At 42.5% G+C, this 14,049-nt stretch overlaps 1 protein-coding gene across 1 annotated transcript in view; it reads right to left on the bottom strand.

Moving 5' to 3' along the window:
• SFMBT2 (Scm like with four mbt domains 2) overlaps positions 1 to 14,049 on the bottom strand; it is a 2,938,510-nt gene that overhangs the window by 1,060,596 nt on the left and 1,863,865 nt on the right. The window contains 1 exon segment of the mRNA XM_044088354.1: positions 12,502 to 12,603. Coding sequence (XP_043944289.1) covers positions 12,502 to 12,603 — 102 coding nt within the window.

Here is a 14,049-nt window from a genome sequence, read left to right as displayed (position 1 = left end):
CGCATCCAGGCTTTCCAAGAGTATAGCAATACTGATGCCTACATCATGGGACATTCCTTCAACCACATTGAACAAAAGCCTCAAGGAAACATTAGCTATAGACTGCATCATTGACAAATGAGCCTCCAGGGCCTTCTGAGAGTTCAGGGGATACTGAGTTGTCAAAAACTTTGATATGTTTGAAATAAAGTCTCTAAACTCTCGTGAAATAGACAAGATAATTCAGTGCATGCAAGGTGAATGTGGTTGAAGCACATGAGCTCCTTCTCAGATGTGCCAAAGCCAGAGACTTCTTGTTGGGCAGATGGACCAAGGTATCCTCCTTCTTGTTAGCAGTTGCAACCACAATGACATCCACAGACAGATCTCTACTCCAATGAGGTCTATATATAGGGGAAACCAAAAATTTTTCAGGTTTTCTGGGAATAGGTTCTACCATGTCAGTTCTCGCAAGGTCCACTGAGATACCAGGTCCATAAGGGCATCTGGAGGGGGAAAACCCAGGAAGTGCATGGACCCATTCCAAAAGCCTCAAGAAAAAAAAAACTCATCTGAGGAAGGGGTTTCAGTGGATCCTGCCATCGAGGTTGGTATCCTCAGTGGGGGACTCCTCAGAGAAGTCAAGCGCTTCCTCTTGTACTTAATCTTCCCATGAACCTCCCTGAGGGGGGAAAGTGGGAGGAGACACAGAAGAGGTAGGGGATCCTGAAGGTAGAAAGGCCTCAAACCCCAATGACTCAGGATATCCCAGGGCAAGCTGATGTATAGCCAAGGAAGCAGAAGGAGGGAGGGATTGGGATGGATCTGAAATAGCTGCCGTACATTCCTATCTTTGAAAAAGAGAGGATCCTTCCTGAAACTACTGCTGACGTACCCAGGAGAAGGGACATCACCAAAACCAATGGTCAACCCTGACCATGAAGCACTGACCCTGATCCCTTGGCTCTGAGTTGCACCCGGCTGGGACATGGCCAGAGTTCAGAATATAATGGAAGATGACTATGAGATTTTCTTGGTAATTGGATCCCAGTTTTGGATCCAGAAGGGTGAAGCTCAAATCTGAGTAGGAAAAGGACAAGGTTCTGGAGAAAATTAAGCTGTGGTAATACAGCACAAAAGGGGGAGTGGACCCTGCCTGAAGCACAAGAAGGATCCTTGGAGAGGAAGGAGATAGGCATACTAAGCATGAGCAAATTAGATGACTCTGATTCCAGGATCATAATGACAGGCAATCAATGCCAAGGAGACAAGGAAGGTCTGGAAAGAGCATAACACAGAGAAGCCAAAGCCTAGTGAACCTTTGGGTCCAGCTGGCCCTCAGTGGAAGATGAAGAATATAAGTGCTCCTCCCTATCTTTAGTTTTGGGCCTGGCAGAGCCTTTTTCTTTTCTTTTTCCCTCCTTTCTTTCTTTTTAGTAGGTAGCAGAGAGTTAGAAGTGGTGAAGGGCCAGTGAAGGCTTTTCAAAATTAGCTTGGCCATCTTACCTGCCAGTGCTCTGGCACAGAACACAGAGTAGGCCTGATAATCGATATATAGGTGCGCTGCACCAAAGCAACAGATGTACTTGTCAGGAGTATCCTGTAGGGGCAACTTGGGTCTGTATGTGATGCAGTTTTTGAACCCCAAAGTTTATGTATTATATAGTGGAAACTATCTGAAAAGTTAACATCAAGGGAAAATAATATAAAAAAACTCTCTTTTTTTCTCTGAAATAACCTATACTTAAACACCTTACAAAATAAAAAAAGCAAAACAACCCAAATAAAACAAAAAAGCATCCAAAACACTCAGCTAAACTCAAACAACTAAATAAGATTTCAGAACAAACTAAACTCAAAACTGACTAAGATTCAAGAACAACAAATTAAACTCTTTCTAGAGCAACAACCTAATCTTTTATTCAGTTGTTTGAGGTAAGTTTATTGCTCTGGAATCTTATTCAGTTGTCTAAGTTTAGTTTGTTGTTCTAGACCTTATTCAGTTGATTGAGTTTAAACAAACACTAAAAGGCTAGCACACTAAAAACCCAACGTTAACCTACCAGAACTACAGAAGACTACTAACTAATAGAAATATTACTGAAAAATGTAGAGGAGGCAATATGAAAAACAAAAATAAGAAGCAAAAAGCACTTATCCACAGGAGCTCTTGGCCCATGGTCTGTCAGCAATGGCGGGAAATGAGATTTGAAGACTGTCAGTTAAAGCAGGGAGTTACGGGTAGGGGACACAGAGCTACACGACTGAAGATTCTGACATTGCCAGCATTGAATCATAATCAGATACAATAACTCATAGGTTGAAATGGTTTAGAAGAGACAACATCAGATCTGTAAGTCAGGAATACTCATATTTCCCATTTGATGTGTGGCTTGACATTTTATCCACTCATGCAGATGGCCTGAATTTGTGATTTGTTTAAGCAATCAAGTTTATTTACAAATTTATACCACATGTAAAAATACATATGCATGGTATTCAGTTGTGCAATAAACAAGTTAAACATTACTAAACATTATTTTTATAACTAGTGCATCATCATCCTAAATTTTACACAGTATTAGCAAATTATTCCAGCACCCTTTAAAAAATCTAAGAAGCGCATTGCCAAACTTGCTCCAGCATGTATTGATAGTATATACATACAGACTAAAACAATGACTAACAACATCACACAGAAAAAAACAATCAGTAAAATCTAAAAAAAAACAAACAGCCAAGCTAGATTTTCCACTGTGTGATTCCTTAAAACCTTGTGTATTAAAGGTAAAATAGGATATATGAAAATGACATATTAAGGACATCAGGTGTTTCAGCTATATGGAAGTTCTGAATGCCCAGGACTTTTTTTTTTCCTTTTCAAGTCAGTTATGGACAAATTCAGGCCAATAAAGCTAAACCCCACTAGCTGTAGACATGCATGTTTCAGCCTTCTTATGGCCTCATAAGCACATCATTGTCCACAGCAGTGCATAAAACTCCACTATGTATACTATGCACCCCCATGACTTGGGAAGAGGAAGAGTTGTGTAGCATGGTAGTGCTACATAATGCAGCAGGGACAGGTGGCTTAGTAAGGAAGAACTTATTTACCTATGGTACCTTACACAGCTGCACTGTGCTTTGTCATCTTGGAGTGACCATAAAACGTTTCACATTTGTGCTGTTAATGGACTTGTCAGACTTTGCTAATAGTAACAGACACTCACACTCCAACTGTAGAATTGAGCACTACTTTGTGCCGCAGACAGGCATGGTTCCTACAGATTTATTTGCTGTACATGCATGGTATGCAGCTTATGCTGTGAATGACTGCAAATCTTGCTGTACTGAAGGTGAAATGGCTGGCATCATAAACACATTCTTGAGCAACTTGGGTTATGCATGACTTGTAGGAATCAGATTAATTTATCCATTGTTCAGCCTTGTTGGTAAGGTACATGAGAATTCAAAAACACAACCTGCCATCCACCCTATACATTTCTGATCTGTATGTGTGTGTGTGTGTGTGTGCAATCTCACTGCCATGAGCTTACAACAGTATGGGGGGTGATGACACTACTGGTTGAGGTCGATGAGCATATCATATACTGTAAGGCTTCATGATATTGTCAATATACTGGTCAACAGATTCAGTGCTGACTTTACCCCTCTCCCCCAGAAGGACCGATCACAACACCAGTAAATTACCAGGCACCCAGTATTACTGCTGCACAGGTTAAAACAGCACTGTCGAAGGCCAAGAATACAGCTTCTATGGGACCTGACAATATCCCTGGCTGTGTTCTACATGAACTGCAGAGTGAATTGGCACCTCACCTGTGTGCCCTGTTCAATTACAGCCTCACCTCAGGCTTTGTCCCTATCGAATGGCGCACTGCTACAGTCATCCCTCGCCAAAAAGGAGGAACAACTACAGACCCTGGGAATTATCGCCCCATTAGCCTGACGAGTCTGATATGCAAAGCTATGGAATGCATTATCATGGACCTAATAAACAAGGATATAGGGAATCTACAAACTCTGGATCCTACACAGTTTGGTTTTGTGAAGGGTAGAACATGCCTGCTCAACTTGGTCAACTTCTTTGAGTTAGTCACCAGAGCTGTGGATGAAGGGAAGGTGGTTCATACAGCCTACCTTGATCTGGCCACGGCCTTTGATACCATTCCCCACTCAGGAATCATAGAAAAACTAACTAAGCTAGGCATCAACCCCTATATCACTAGGTGGGTTGCAAACTGGCTCACAGACAGAACCCACAGTGTGAAAGTAGCTGACTCCAAGTCAGACTGCTCTCCAGTCACTAGTGGAGTCCCACAGGGTTCAGCCCTGGGTCCTCTCCTGTTTGATATCTACTTCTCAAAAGTCCAGACCAACAGGAAGGGACTCTGGCTGACACAGTTCGCAGACGATTGCAAGTTGGGAGCTATTATTAACTCCCCAAGTGATGTTGACTTCCTACAGAAAGGCCTCAATGAGACCAACGACTGGTGTCAGAACCATGGCCTTCAGCTCAATGCCAAAAAATATGTCGTCATCCCCCTTGGGAAAAACCCAGTTTCCTTGAATTACCACATTGATGGTAGCCCACTAAACACAGAAGGCGTTATAAGAGACAGGTTGACAGCAACCTCTCATGACCACCACATTGCCACTGTGGTCAGAAAGTCCTTCTATGTGGCACATCTCATTACTAAGGGTTTTGCATCCAGGAAGAAAGAGGTCATTGTCTCCCTCTACTCTTCCCTCATTAGGCCAATCATAGAGTACAGTGCCCCAATTTGGCATGTACCTCACTAGACACCTGCAACAAATGGAGAGGCCACAAAAGTACCTCACAAAGAGGATCCTAAGCCTTAAACACTTGTCCTACATGGACAGACTCAAAAAACTCCAACTATTCTCTGTCTCATATCGCCTACTTAGAGGCGATCTCTGCTTGACTTACAAAGCCATGTCTGACCCAGCTCTGTTGGAAATGCTGCATCTAAAGAAATCCCAATTCCTCCGGACCACACGCTTTAGAGACTTCAACCTCATTACCACAATCAACAGAATATTCTGGAGGGACAGGTTCATAACCTAGAGACTGCCCGTGCTATGGAATAGACTTCCCATACATGTCAAGCAGAGCACCTCACTGGCCCTCTTCAAAAGAAATCTTGATGAGTAGATGGGAAATAGAAAATTCACCCCAGGGATCACTCCAGTGGCTCTACTTGATAGAGGCACTAGGAACTAAGGTCGGGTGGCACGATGCCAGGGTAATCCTATGGGCTAGGCTTGTAAAGGCTCCAGGGCCATTGGCAAAGTACACACCTATGAATCTATGAATTGTTTACTTTCATATAATGCGAGCACAATAAACTGGACCATCTGAAGGTGTCTATACAGCCTGACATACTACCACCAACAAACTGTAACTCGTGACACCAGCAGAAGAAGCATATTGCTAGGGTAATGCCTGCCAGGGAGGCTGACATGATGCAAAAGTGTATCTATAGCATAGCTCACTATGTAAAGCTGTTATGGTTCACTTTGGGGCTGTTCTTTTGAATGACTTTGATGATCTGGAGTGATGAAACTGTTTTATATATGCTTATTTTTTTGCTGGTATGGTGCAGTGGTAGGATTTACTGCTTGATATTCACTTTGCTGCTTTTATATTAGCACAACAGGATTTTACTTGCGTTATGTATTGAAACCTTAGTTATTTTTGCAGCCAGTTGAGCTTCTGGGATCTGTTTTGCACTTTTAAATGAGGCTGTTGTGTACTGCCCATCAGTAGTAGTTTTGTTTAGTGCTTGTCCTGTACAATTGCTAATGGTGTCTATCTTTTGTGTGCAAGGTCTGGCTGCCTGTTACTTTTTGTTGTGGTGATCTCAAATATATCCTATTGATCTCAAATATATCCTATTATACATGCTCAGATGTTATTCTAGTACACATTTTCCAATCCACATATTAGATTTTACTGTGTTTATTGTATTATCTTACTTATTTCAACAGCCTCCACAGAGGTTTTGCTGCTATATTTTTCCCTACTTGGTGAAACAGAAAAGTATGGACTTAGTAGAGTCCTAGCCATTTACTCTTCCTATACTTATCCAAATGTGTGTGGGTGTTTGTTTTACAGACTATTCTTTTTTTTTTTTTTCAAATTAGGTGTATTTTTTCCAGCCTAATAATTTTTTTAGTGCACTTAGCACTCATCAACTCACTCCTGTTAACCACTTGTATTTGCTGATCTGTTATGTCAGCCAGTTAGTATTTAACAAGTGGTACAGTGACCGGAATTAACTGATGCCATAGAAAAATACTCTCCATTGAAGACAGCAGTGACCACAACAATAAGCACCACAAAAAAAACAAAAAAATAATCCTTGTTTTCCCGCCTCTCCTCGACTAGTTTAGACCAGTTTACAGGCTCTGCTGTATTCTGTGCTGTGGTGTAGTTCCTGTGTTGTCCATCACCTTACTTGGATAGAAGGAAGTTTCTTTGCTCACCAGTGGGAGTGGGGAGCCTTGAGCAGCCTACCTGTCCTTGTAGGAAGTGACCTCAGCACAAGAGCTGTAGTAATTGGTTGTTTTGGACCATTTCTAGCTCTTTTGAAGTTCCCTGTTTAAAATCCGCCTCTGGGCGTTTTTTTCTGGCTATACTACTCAGACACGCTCCTCGTGGTCCTGCAGAGTGGTCCTAGCTACAGAGAACTCAGAAAAGCGACTACTTTCTCGATTTAAGTATCTTGCTGTTTTTTTACTTGAAATACCTTCTCTAGCTTACCCTAAATAAGCTTAATCTGTATTTTTAAGCTGTTTGCTGCATTATTTAACATCTGCACTTAAAGTTACATTTTAGTCGAATTTGATCGAAAGTTTGTTTGTTTGTTTGTTTAATTTAACTGTTGAGGCTGCCCACTAAAGTGTGCTAGCCTGTGTAACTGATTTATTACTGTTTCTGCATTTTCTGTGTGTTTCTATCTAAAAACAAAAAAAAACAAAAAAATAATCCTTGTTTTCCCGCCTCTCCTAGACTAGTTTAGACCAGTTTACAGGCTCTGCTGTATTCTGGGCTGTGGTGTAGTTCCTGTGTTGTCCATTACCTTACTTGGATAGAAGGAAGTTTCTTTGCTCACCAGTGGGAGTGGGGAGCCTTGAGCAGCCTACCTGTCGCTGTAGGAAGTGACCTCAGCACAAGAGCTGTAGTAATTGGTTGTTTTGGACCATTTCTAGCTCTTTTGAAGTTCCCTGTTTAAAATCCGTGTTTGCACAGCTTTGCGCATAGCCGGTTAAACTTCTTCTAGCTCCGCCAAGTCTGCTCTTCAAATTTTCCCTTAAGGAAGCTCTACTCTTAGTATAATCAGACTACTCGCTATATTATAAGCCTAGCACTTGTTCTCAAAACTTCTCTACTAAGTAAGCACTCTCATACTAAGTAAGCACTACATCCACCTACCACCCCTGTGAATATCCACTTCCCTTAAAGGCACAGCACTCCCTTATACTGTTCTAGCATGTCAAGTGGTAGATTACTGGCGTCCTCTCCAGTTCAGCTGGTTAATCTGGGTATCTTGAGACAATGCTACAATTGTCTCATGTACACAGACAGCCCTCTCCTCCTCCCAACAAACACAAATACATGTGAGAGATGCAACTATATAGCCAAACTGGAGGCTGACCTCTCTCAACTCCTCCAGACAGGAGGAGATGGTAACCACACACACAACAAACCCAGTCCCACAAAGACCTACCACAACTGCAAACCAAACACATAAAAACACAAAGACATACTCGGAGGCTCTAATAAAAAACTTACCAAAACAACAGAGGCTCCCAAAGCAGACATCCAAAAATCCACCACCTCAAAACAAAACACATGCAACACATACTTCAATAAATCAGTGTGTCAATCAATCACAGCCCTTAAGGCCAAACACCATGCCTGATACACTAGTAATAAGTGACTCTATAGTCAGACACACTGATGTCCCGCTTACCAGGCTGAACAAGGGGAGGGTGACTGTGAGCTGCCTATCGGGAGCTAGGATCCGGCACATAACACACGCACTCAGGTCACTCCAAAGCAAGTACAAATATGACTCCGTCATTGTCCATGCTGGCGTGAATGACCTGAGACGTACCTCCCTGGACTACATGAAAACTCTGATTATGTAGCCCAGGCTGGTATGACCCTGACCCTGAGCAGCATCTTGCCCTCACCAAGAATGATGCCACAATACAAAGACAAGATGATCAGCTTTAATAATTGGCTCAAGTACTGGTGTCATTCTAAGGGGATCCAATGTCTGTCTGCCTGGGATGACATGTTGGACAAGCCACGCTGCTTCGCAAGGGACGGCTTGCACCTGTCACCACTGGGCTTCCGGATATTGGCTTAGGCTCTTGCCACCCCCATAGTGCCTTTTTTAGGCAAGGCTCAAAAGACAAACCCACCTCCTTAGAAAACAAAAATGGAAAAAAAACTAAGGGTAATGCTGCTCAACGCCAGAAGTCTAAATCTCAAGATGCAGGCACTCGATGCACTCCTCAGTATGGAGAACATCGACGTCTGTGCAGTAACTGAAACTTGGTTCAAGGCTCCTGAGAGCACCCCAGCGCTACCAGGCTATACCTCGTATCATGCTTTTCGGCCCCAAAACCCAAGCCGAACCGCAAAGGCAGGGGGAGTGTCCATATTCATCAAGGACACCCACACCTCCAGGTTAGTAGCAACACAAGAAGCATCGGAGACCATACAGGTGCAACTAACCATAGGCAAAACTGCTATACAACTGGTAGCATGTTACAGACCACCCTCCCAATCTCAGGAACCCCACTCAGCCTTCCTGAAGACATTAGAGGATATGAATGTATCACAAAATACCATCATACTGGGAGACTTCAACTACCCTAACATAGATTGGGTACATTATTCTAGCCCTAACACCCTAGCCCAAAGGTTCCTGGAATTCATAAATTCAAATGCACTGGAACAACTAGTCACCTCTCCCACTAGGGGAGATAATATACTAGACCTGATCATCACAAACATGGGGACAAAATGCTCCACACCGGAGGTATACCCCTCACTAGTGAGATCTGACCACAAACTAATCACCCTGGATATACATATCCCACCTCCACCCCCAGCACAAAAGACCACAGTGAAAAACTTCTCAAAAGCAGACTTCACTCTTCTTAAGACTGAGATGGTATCCTTTAAGCCCACTGGGCCAGTGGATACCACATCCCACAATGCTGAATCCTTCACAAATGCTTTCTATGGATATCTCCAAGAATGCATGGATCATGCAATCCCAAATAAATCCAAGTCCCTCTCCACCAAAGGCAAGCGTCCTGTCTGGTGGACCTCAGCCATTAACAAATTGTATAACAAAAGAAGGAAGCTACTGCATGACAGAGCAAAATCCCATAAAGAGAAGACATCTCTGATCAACACTAGCAGAAAACTACGTTCTCTCATAAAAACATCCAAGGCCAACTTTGAGAGAAAAATCGCTAAGGACACTAAAGATAACCACAAAGCCTTCTTCAGCTATGTTAGAAACCTGGGCGGAAACCCTCAGATATGCTCAGAGTTAGTTCACAACAACAAAAAATACACTGAACCCACAGATATTGCCAACATTCTGGCTGACAGGTTCAGTGCAAATTTCTCCCCTCCCTCACCCCTAAAAGAAGAAATACTTATCCCAGCTGAATGTAATCTCCCTGTCATCTCAGATGTCCAGGTGAGAGCCGCCCTCAGCAAAGCTAAAAACACAGCATCAATGGGACCTGACGGTATCCCTGGTTGCGTGCTACGTGAACTCCAAGAAGAGCTAAACCCGCACATAAAAATGCTATTTAACCTTAGCCTTACTACAGGATATGTACCTGAACACTGGCGAACAGCAACAGTGGTCCCACTCCACAAAGGGGGTACCTCTACAGACCCTGGGAACTACCGCCCCGTAAGCTTAACCAGCCTGGTCTGCAAAGCTATGGAAAGAATCATTATGGAACTCATAAACGGAGACATTGGGGACCTACAGACACTTGACCCCACCCAGTTCGGCTTTGTAAAGGACAGATCCTGCCTTTTGAACCTGGTTGACTTTTTCAAAACAGTCACTAGAGCCAGTGACAAGGGCAAAGCAGTCCATACAGCCTACCTGGACTTGGCTAAGGCCTTCGACACAATACCCCACTCAGGCATCATAGATGAGCTCAACAGCTTAAATGTAAACCCTTATGTCACTAGATGGGTTGCAAACTGGCTAAAGGACAGAACCCATAAAGTTAAAATCGCTGGAGAAATGTCAGACTCAAAGCCAGTCACAAGTGGTGTCCCACAGGGATCTGTCCTGGGACCCCTCTTGTTCGTCATTTATTTCTCAGATGTTAAAGCAAACATGGGAGGGTTGTGGCTGACAAAGTTCACAGATGACTGCAAACTAGGCGCCGTAGTCAACACACCAGTGGACACATACATCCTACAAAAAGACCTCACAGAAACGGACAACTGGTGCCGGAGTTATGGCCTTAAACTAAATGCCAAAAAATGTATAGTCATCCCCTTTGGGAAAAACAAAGTACCCACAAATTATCACATAGACAGCAACCCACTGAGTACGGAAAAAGTAATCAGAGACCTAGGGACCCAAGTTGACAGCGACCTCTCATTTGACACCCACGTTGCCAAAGTGGTTAGAAAGACATTCTACCTTGCACACCTTATCATGAAGGGATTCACATCCAGATCCAAGGATGTCATTGTACCCCTATACTCCTCCCTCATCAGACCCATGATTGAGTACGATGCCCCATTTGGTATGTACCTCACCCGGCATTTGCAACAGCTGGAGAGACCACAAAAGTACCTCACCAAGAGGATCAAGGGTCTCCAACATATGTCTTATTCTGCCAGACTAAAGAAACTCCAGCTCTATTCAGTAGCATACCGCCTGCTCAGAGGTGATCTCTGCCTGACGTACAAGGCCATGTCCAATCAGGAACTGATGGACATGCTCCACCTCAAAAAATCCAAATCCATCAGAACCACGAGAGCTAAAGACTTAAACCTCGGCACAAGTATGAATAGGACATGCTGGAGGGATAGATTCATAACCCAGAGGCTTCCCATGCTCTGGAACAAGATCCCAGTTCATGTTAGGCAGAGCCCCTCACTGACTCTCTTCAAGAGAAATCTTGATGAGTGGATGGGAGATTGTAAGTTTACCCCAGGGGTCACATCTGTGTCACTACTAGACAGGGGCACAGTAAACTAATTCTATTATATAAGGGGACCTTCACTGTGTCACTACTAGACAGAGGCACAGTATTCTAAATCTATTCTGTGCATTTTTGTACCATTTCATGGGGTGGCGAAAGCCACAACACTATGGCTAGGCTTACAAATGCCCCAGGGCAGATAGCCTAGTACTAAACTATGAAACTATCACTTCACAGCAGGACATGTCCAACATTCTCAGCAGTTAGCTGTGCAGGTGTTGGGTCAAAACTGGCATGTGTCTACAATTCTCCCGTTACATTTTCAAACAAAATGTAACAATTTTCAAGTGCCATCACTTTACAAGAGGATTCTTGTAGTAATCATACACATTACAGAGCTGATAAATTTCTTGTGTGTTTCTGTTTCATAGGAAGCAATACCAAAGTACCAAGACCGGGTATGTAATTGGTAATGGTTCAAATTGAAAAGCTGTACAAGGAACAAAACTTCCTGTCAAGCACAGTCCCACTTCTTGCACAGGCAAAGTCAGCTTTTGTAGTATATCACTTTTGTAAGCTACAAAAACAAATAAAATAGTACCAATAAATGTGATGTAATTCCTGTTGCACAGACTTAGTGTTAATAAGGAGCTTTTTATTCAGACTTGCATGAGAACAGAAGAATATCAGGAATGCATAAGCATTTTTGCTTACAACTCTTAAACCATTAGATGCCCTTCACGAAATGGTAAAGTCAATCAGCAGTTATTTCATTCACTGGAGACAGAAAATTAAGTTCTGGGCTGAATAACTAAAGAAAAATCAGACACGACTTCAAAGAGTATCTCATGGCTTGGTGACATCCATCCATGGCAGTACAGCATCAGGATACATAGTCTGTGTCACAGAATACAGGTAAGTTGCTTAATTAAAAATACAGTTAGGCTCTGGTTAAAGCAGATTGCTTTTTTAAAGGACTTACTATACAGGCATCTGTTTACTGAAGGAGTAACAGAAGAAAGCAGATGTACTTCAAAAACTTCTTCAATCACAGATATGTAAAGATACATGTAGTAACAATCACTGGGACTCAAATTTCTAATATCTCAACTAATATTGGGCTGGTGGAAATCGATCATCACATAAAACTGACTTCTAACAGTCACGCAACTATGAAAAATTATGTAGTCTTCTTAATTTGGCTTACAATTAGTTTTTACAAAGAAGTACAGTATAAAGGAAAAGCAACTGTTTGCACCTTACCTTAGTTACAGTTGCAGGGCAGATATTAAAAGGTTCCCTTGGATCGACTGCCTCTAGTTTCATGCCAACTGTGAAGGAGTGGTCTCGCAGATCAGGATGATCCTGTGTGTGAAACAGAAATGGGTATGTAGAAAATAATATGCAAATAAAACATAACTCTATTTTCTGACACACTTCTATTTGGAATACAAGCAAGCTAGCGTATTTATGTCTGCTTCTAGATTCTCTAGCTGGAAATATTAAGCTAATGCTAAAATGTGAACTCAGACCACTTAGTAATATTGTGGCCTTTTGTACTTATTTATTTTTATTTACTTATTCATAGGTTCACAGGTGTTTACAAGGCTAATAACCACAACGGCATTTTTTAGCCTAGACATGCATATCTCTGACAAGTTCTGGTACCCTTGATAAGTGTAAGAAGGGGCTTGGGTGATGAAACATTTACAAGCAGGAGCCTGGGTGATGAACCATTTACAGGTTGCCTGTGTTCATTAGAGACATAGGTGCCAAGCGTAGGATGAATTTCCTCTACCCCGTCCAACTATACAATTGACTTGAATTGGGTTATGGAGGAACACTGTTTGACATGCATGAGGAGCCTGTTCCAGAAACAGGGAAGTCTCTGGGATGCATACCTGCCTCTCCAGCAGGTTCTATCTATATCACAGGGAAGGTTTAAGTCTTTAGAATGGGCAATTCTGGTGCTGTATGTTTTGCTGATATGCAGGAGGTCCATCAGAATAGTGTCTGACAATGCCCTGTATGCCAGGCATAGATCTCCCTTCAACAGCCTGTAGGAGACAGAATACAGGCATAGGGCCTTGAGGTGGGCTGCATAGGATATTTTACTTGCGCCCTGTATTCTTTTAGTGAGGAACATCTGCAAACACTCTATTTGTTGGATATACTTGGTTAGGTACATACCAAAGGGGGCATTGTACTCAATGATAGGTCTGATGAATGGCGAATGCAGTGGAACTATGACTTCCTTGGACCTAGATCCCATACCTTTGTTTATAAGTTGCGCAAGAGAGCATGATTTACTGAATACTGTAGAAACGTGATGGTTAAAAGTTAAATTACTGTTTATGTGTGTGCCTAAGTCCCTGACTACTGGGTCAACTCTAACGGGTGTGTGTTGTCAATATGATAGTTAACAGGGGTGGATGACTTCCTGAAGGATACCATTATGCATTTCTTGGCATTTAGTTTTAGTCCACGGCTCTGACACCAGTTGTTTGTCTGCGTCAGCCCTTCCTGGAGAACATTTGTAAAAATGAACAAAATCATGTTAATTTCAAAACACCGTGTAACAAAGTGACAAAACTAATCAACAGAGATACGTCATATTATTCCCAGCTTCAACTCCAACAAAAAATCAACCCCAATAAATGTTGCCACTCTATATCTTCTCTACTTAACCCTGGAACAAACAGATGTCACACCCTATCACCTTATACCCCTCCATCACAAACAGCCGAAAACTATAACAACCACTTCATAAAATCAATATCAGACCTACTTATTAACACCCCTAATGCCGGA

This window comes from Protopterus annectens, chromosome 11.part0, assembly GCF_019279795.1.
Source record: "Protopterus annectens isolate FY-2018-M chromosome 11.part0, PAN1.0, whole genome shotgun sequence".
NCBI classification, from domain to species: domain Eukaryota; kingdom Metazoa; phylum Chordata; order Ceratodontiformes; family Protopteridae; genus Protopterus; species Protopterus annectens.
This window is presented reverse-complemented; position numbering and strand designations above follow the sequence as displayed.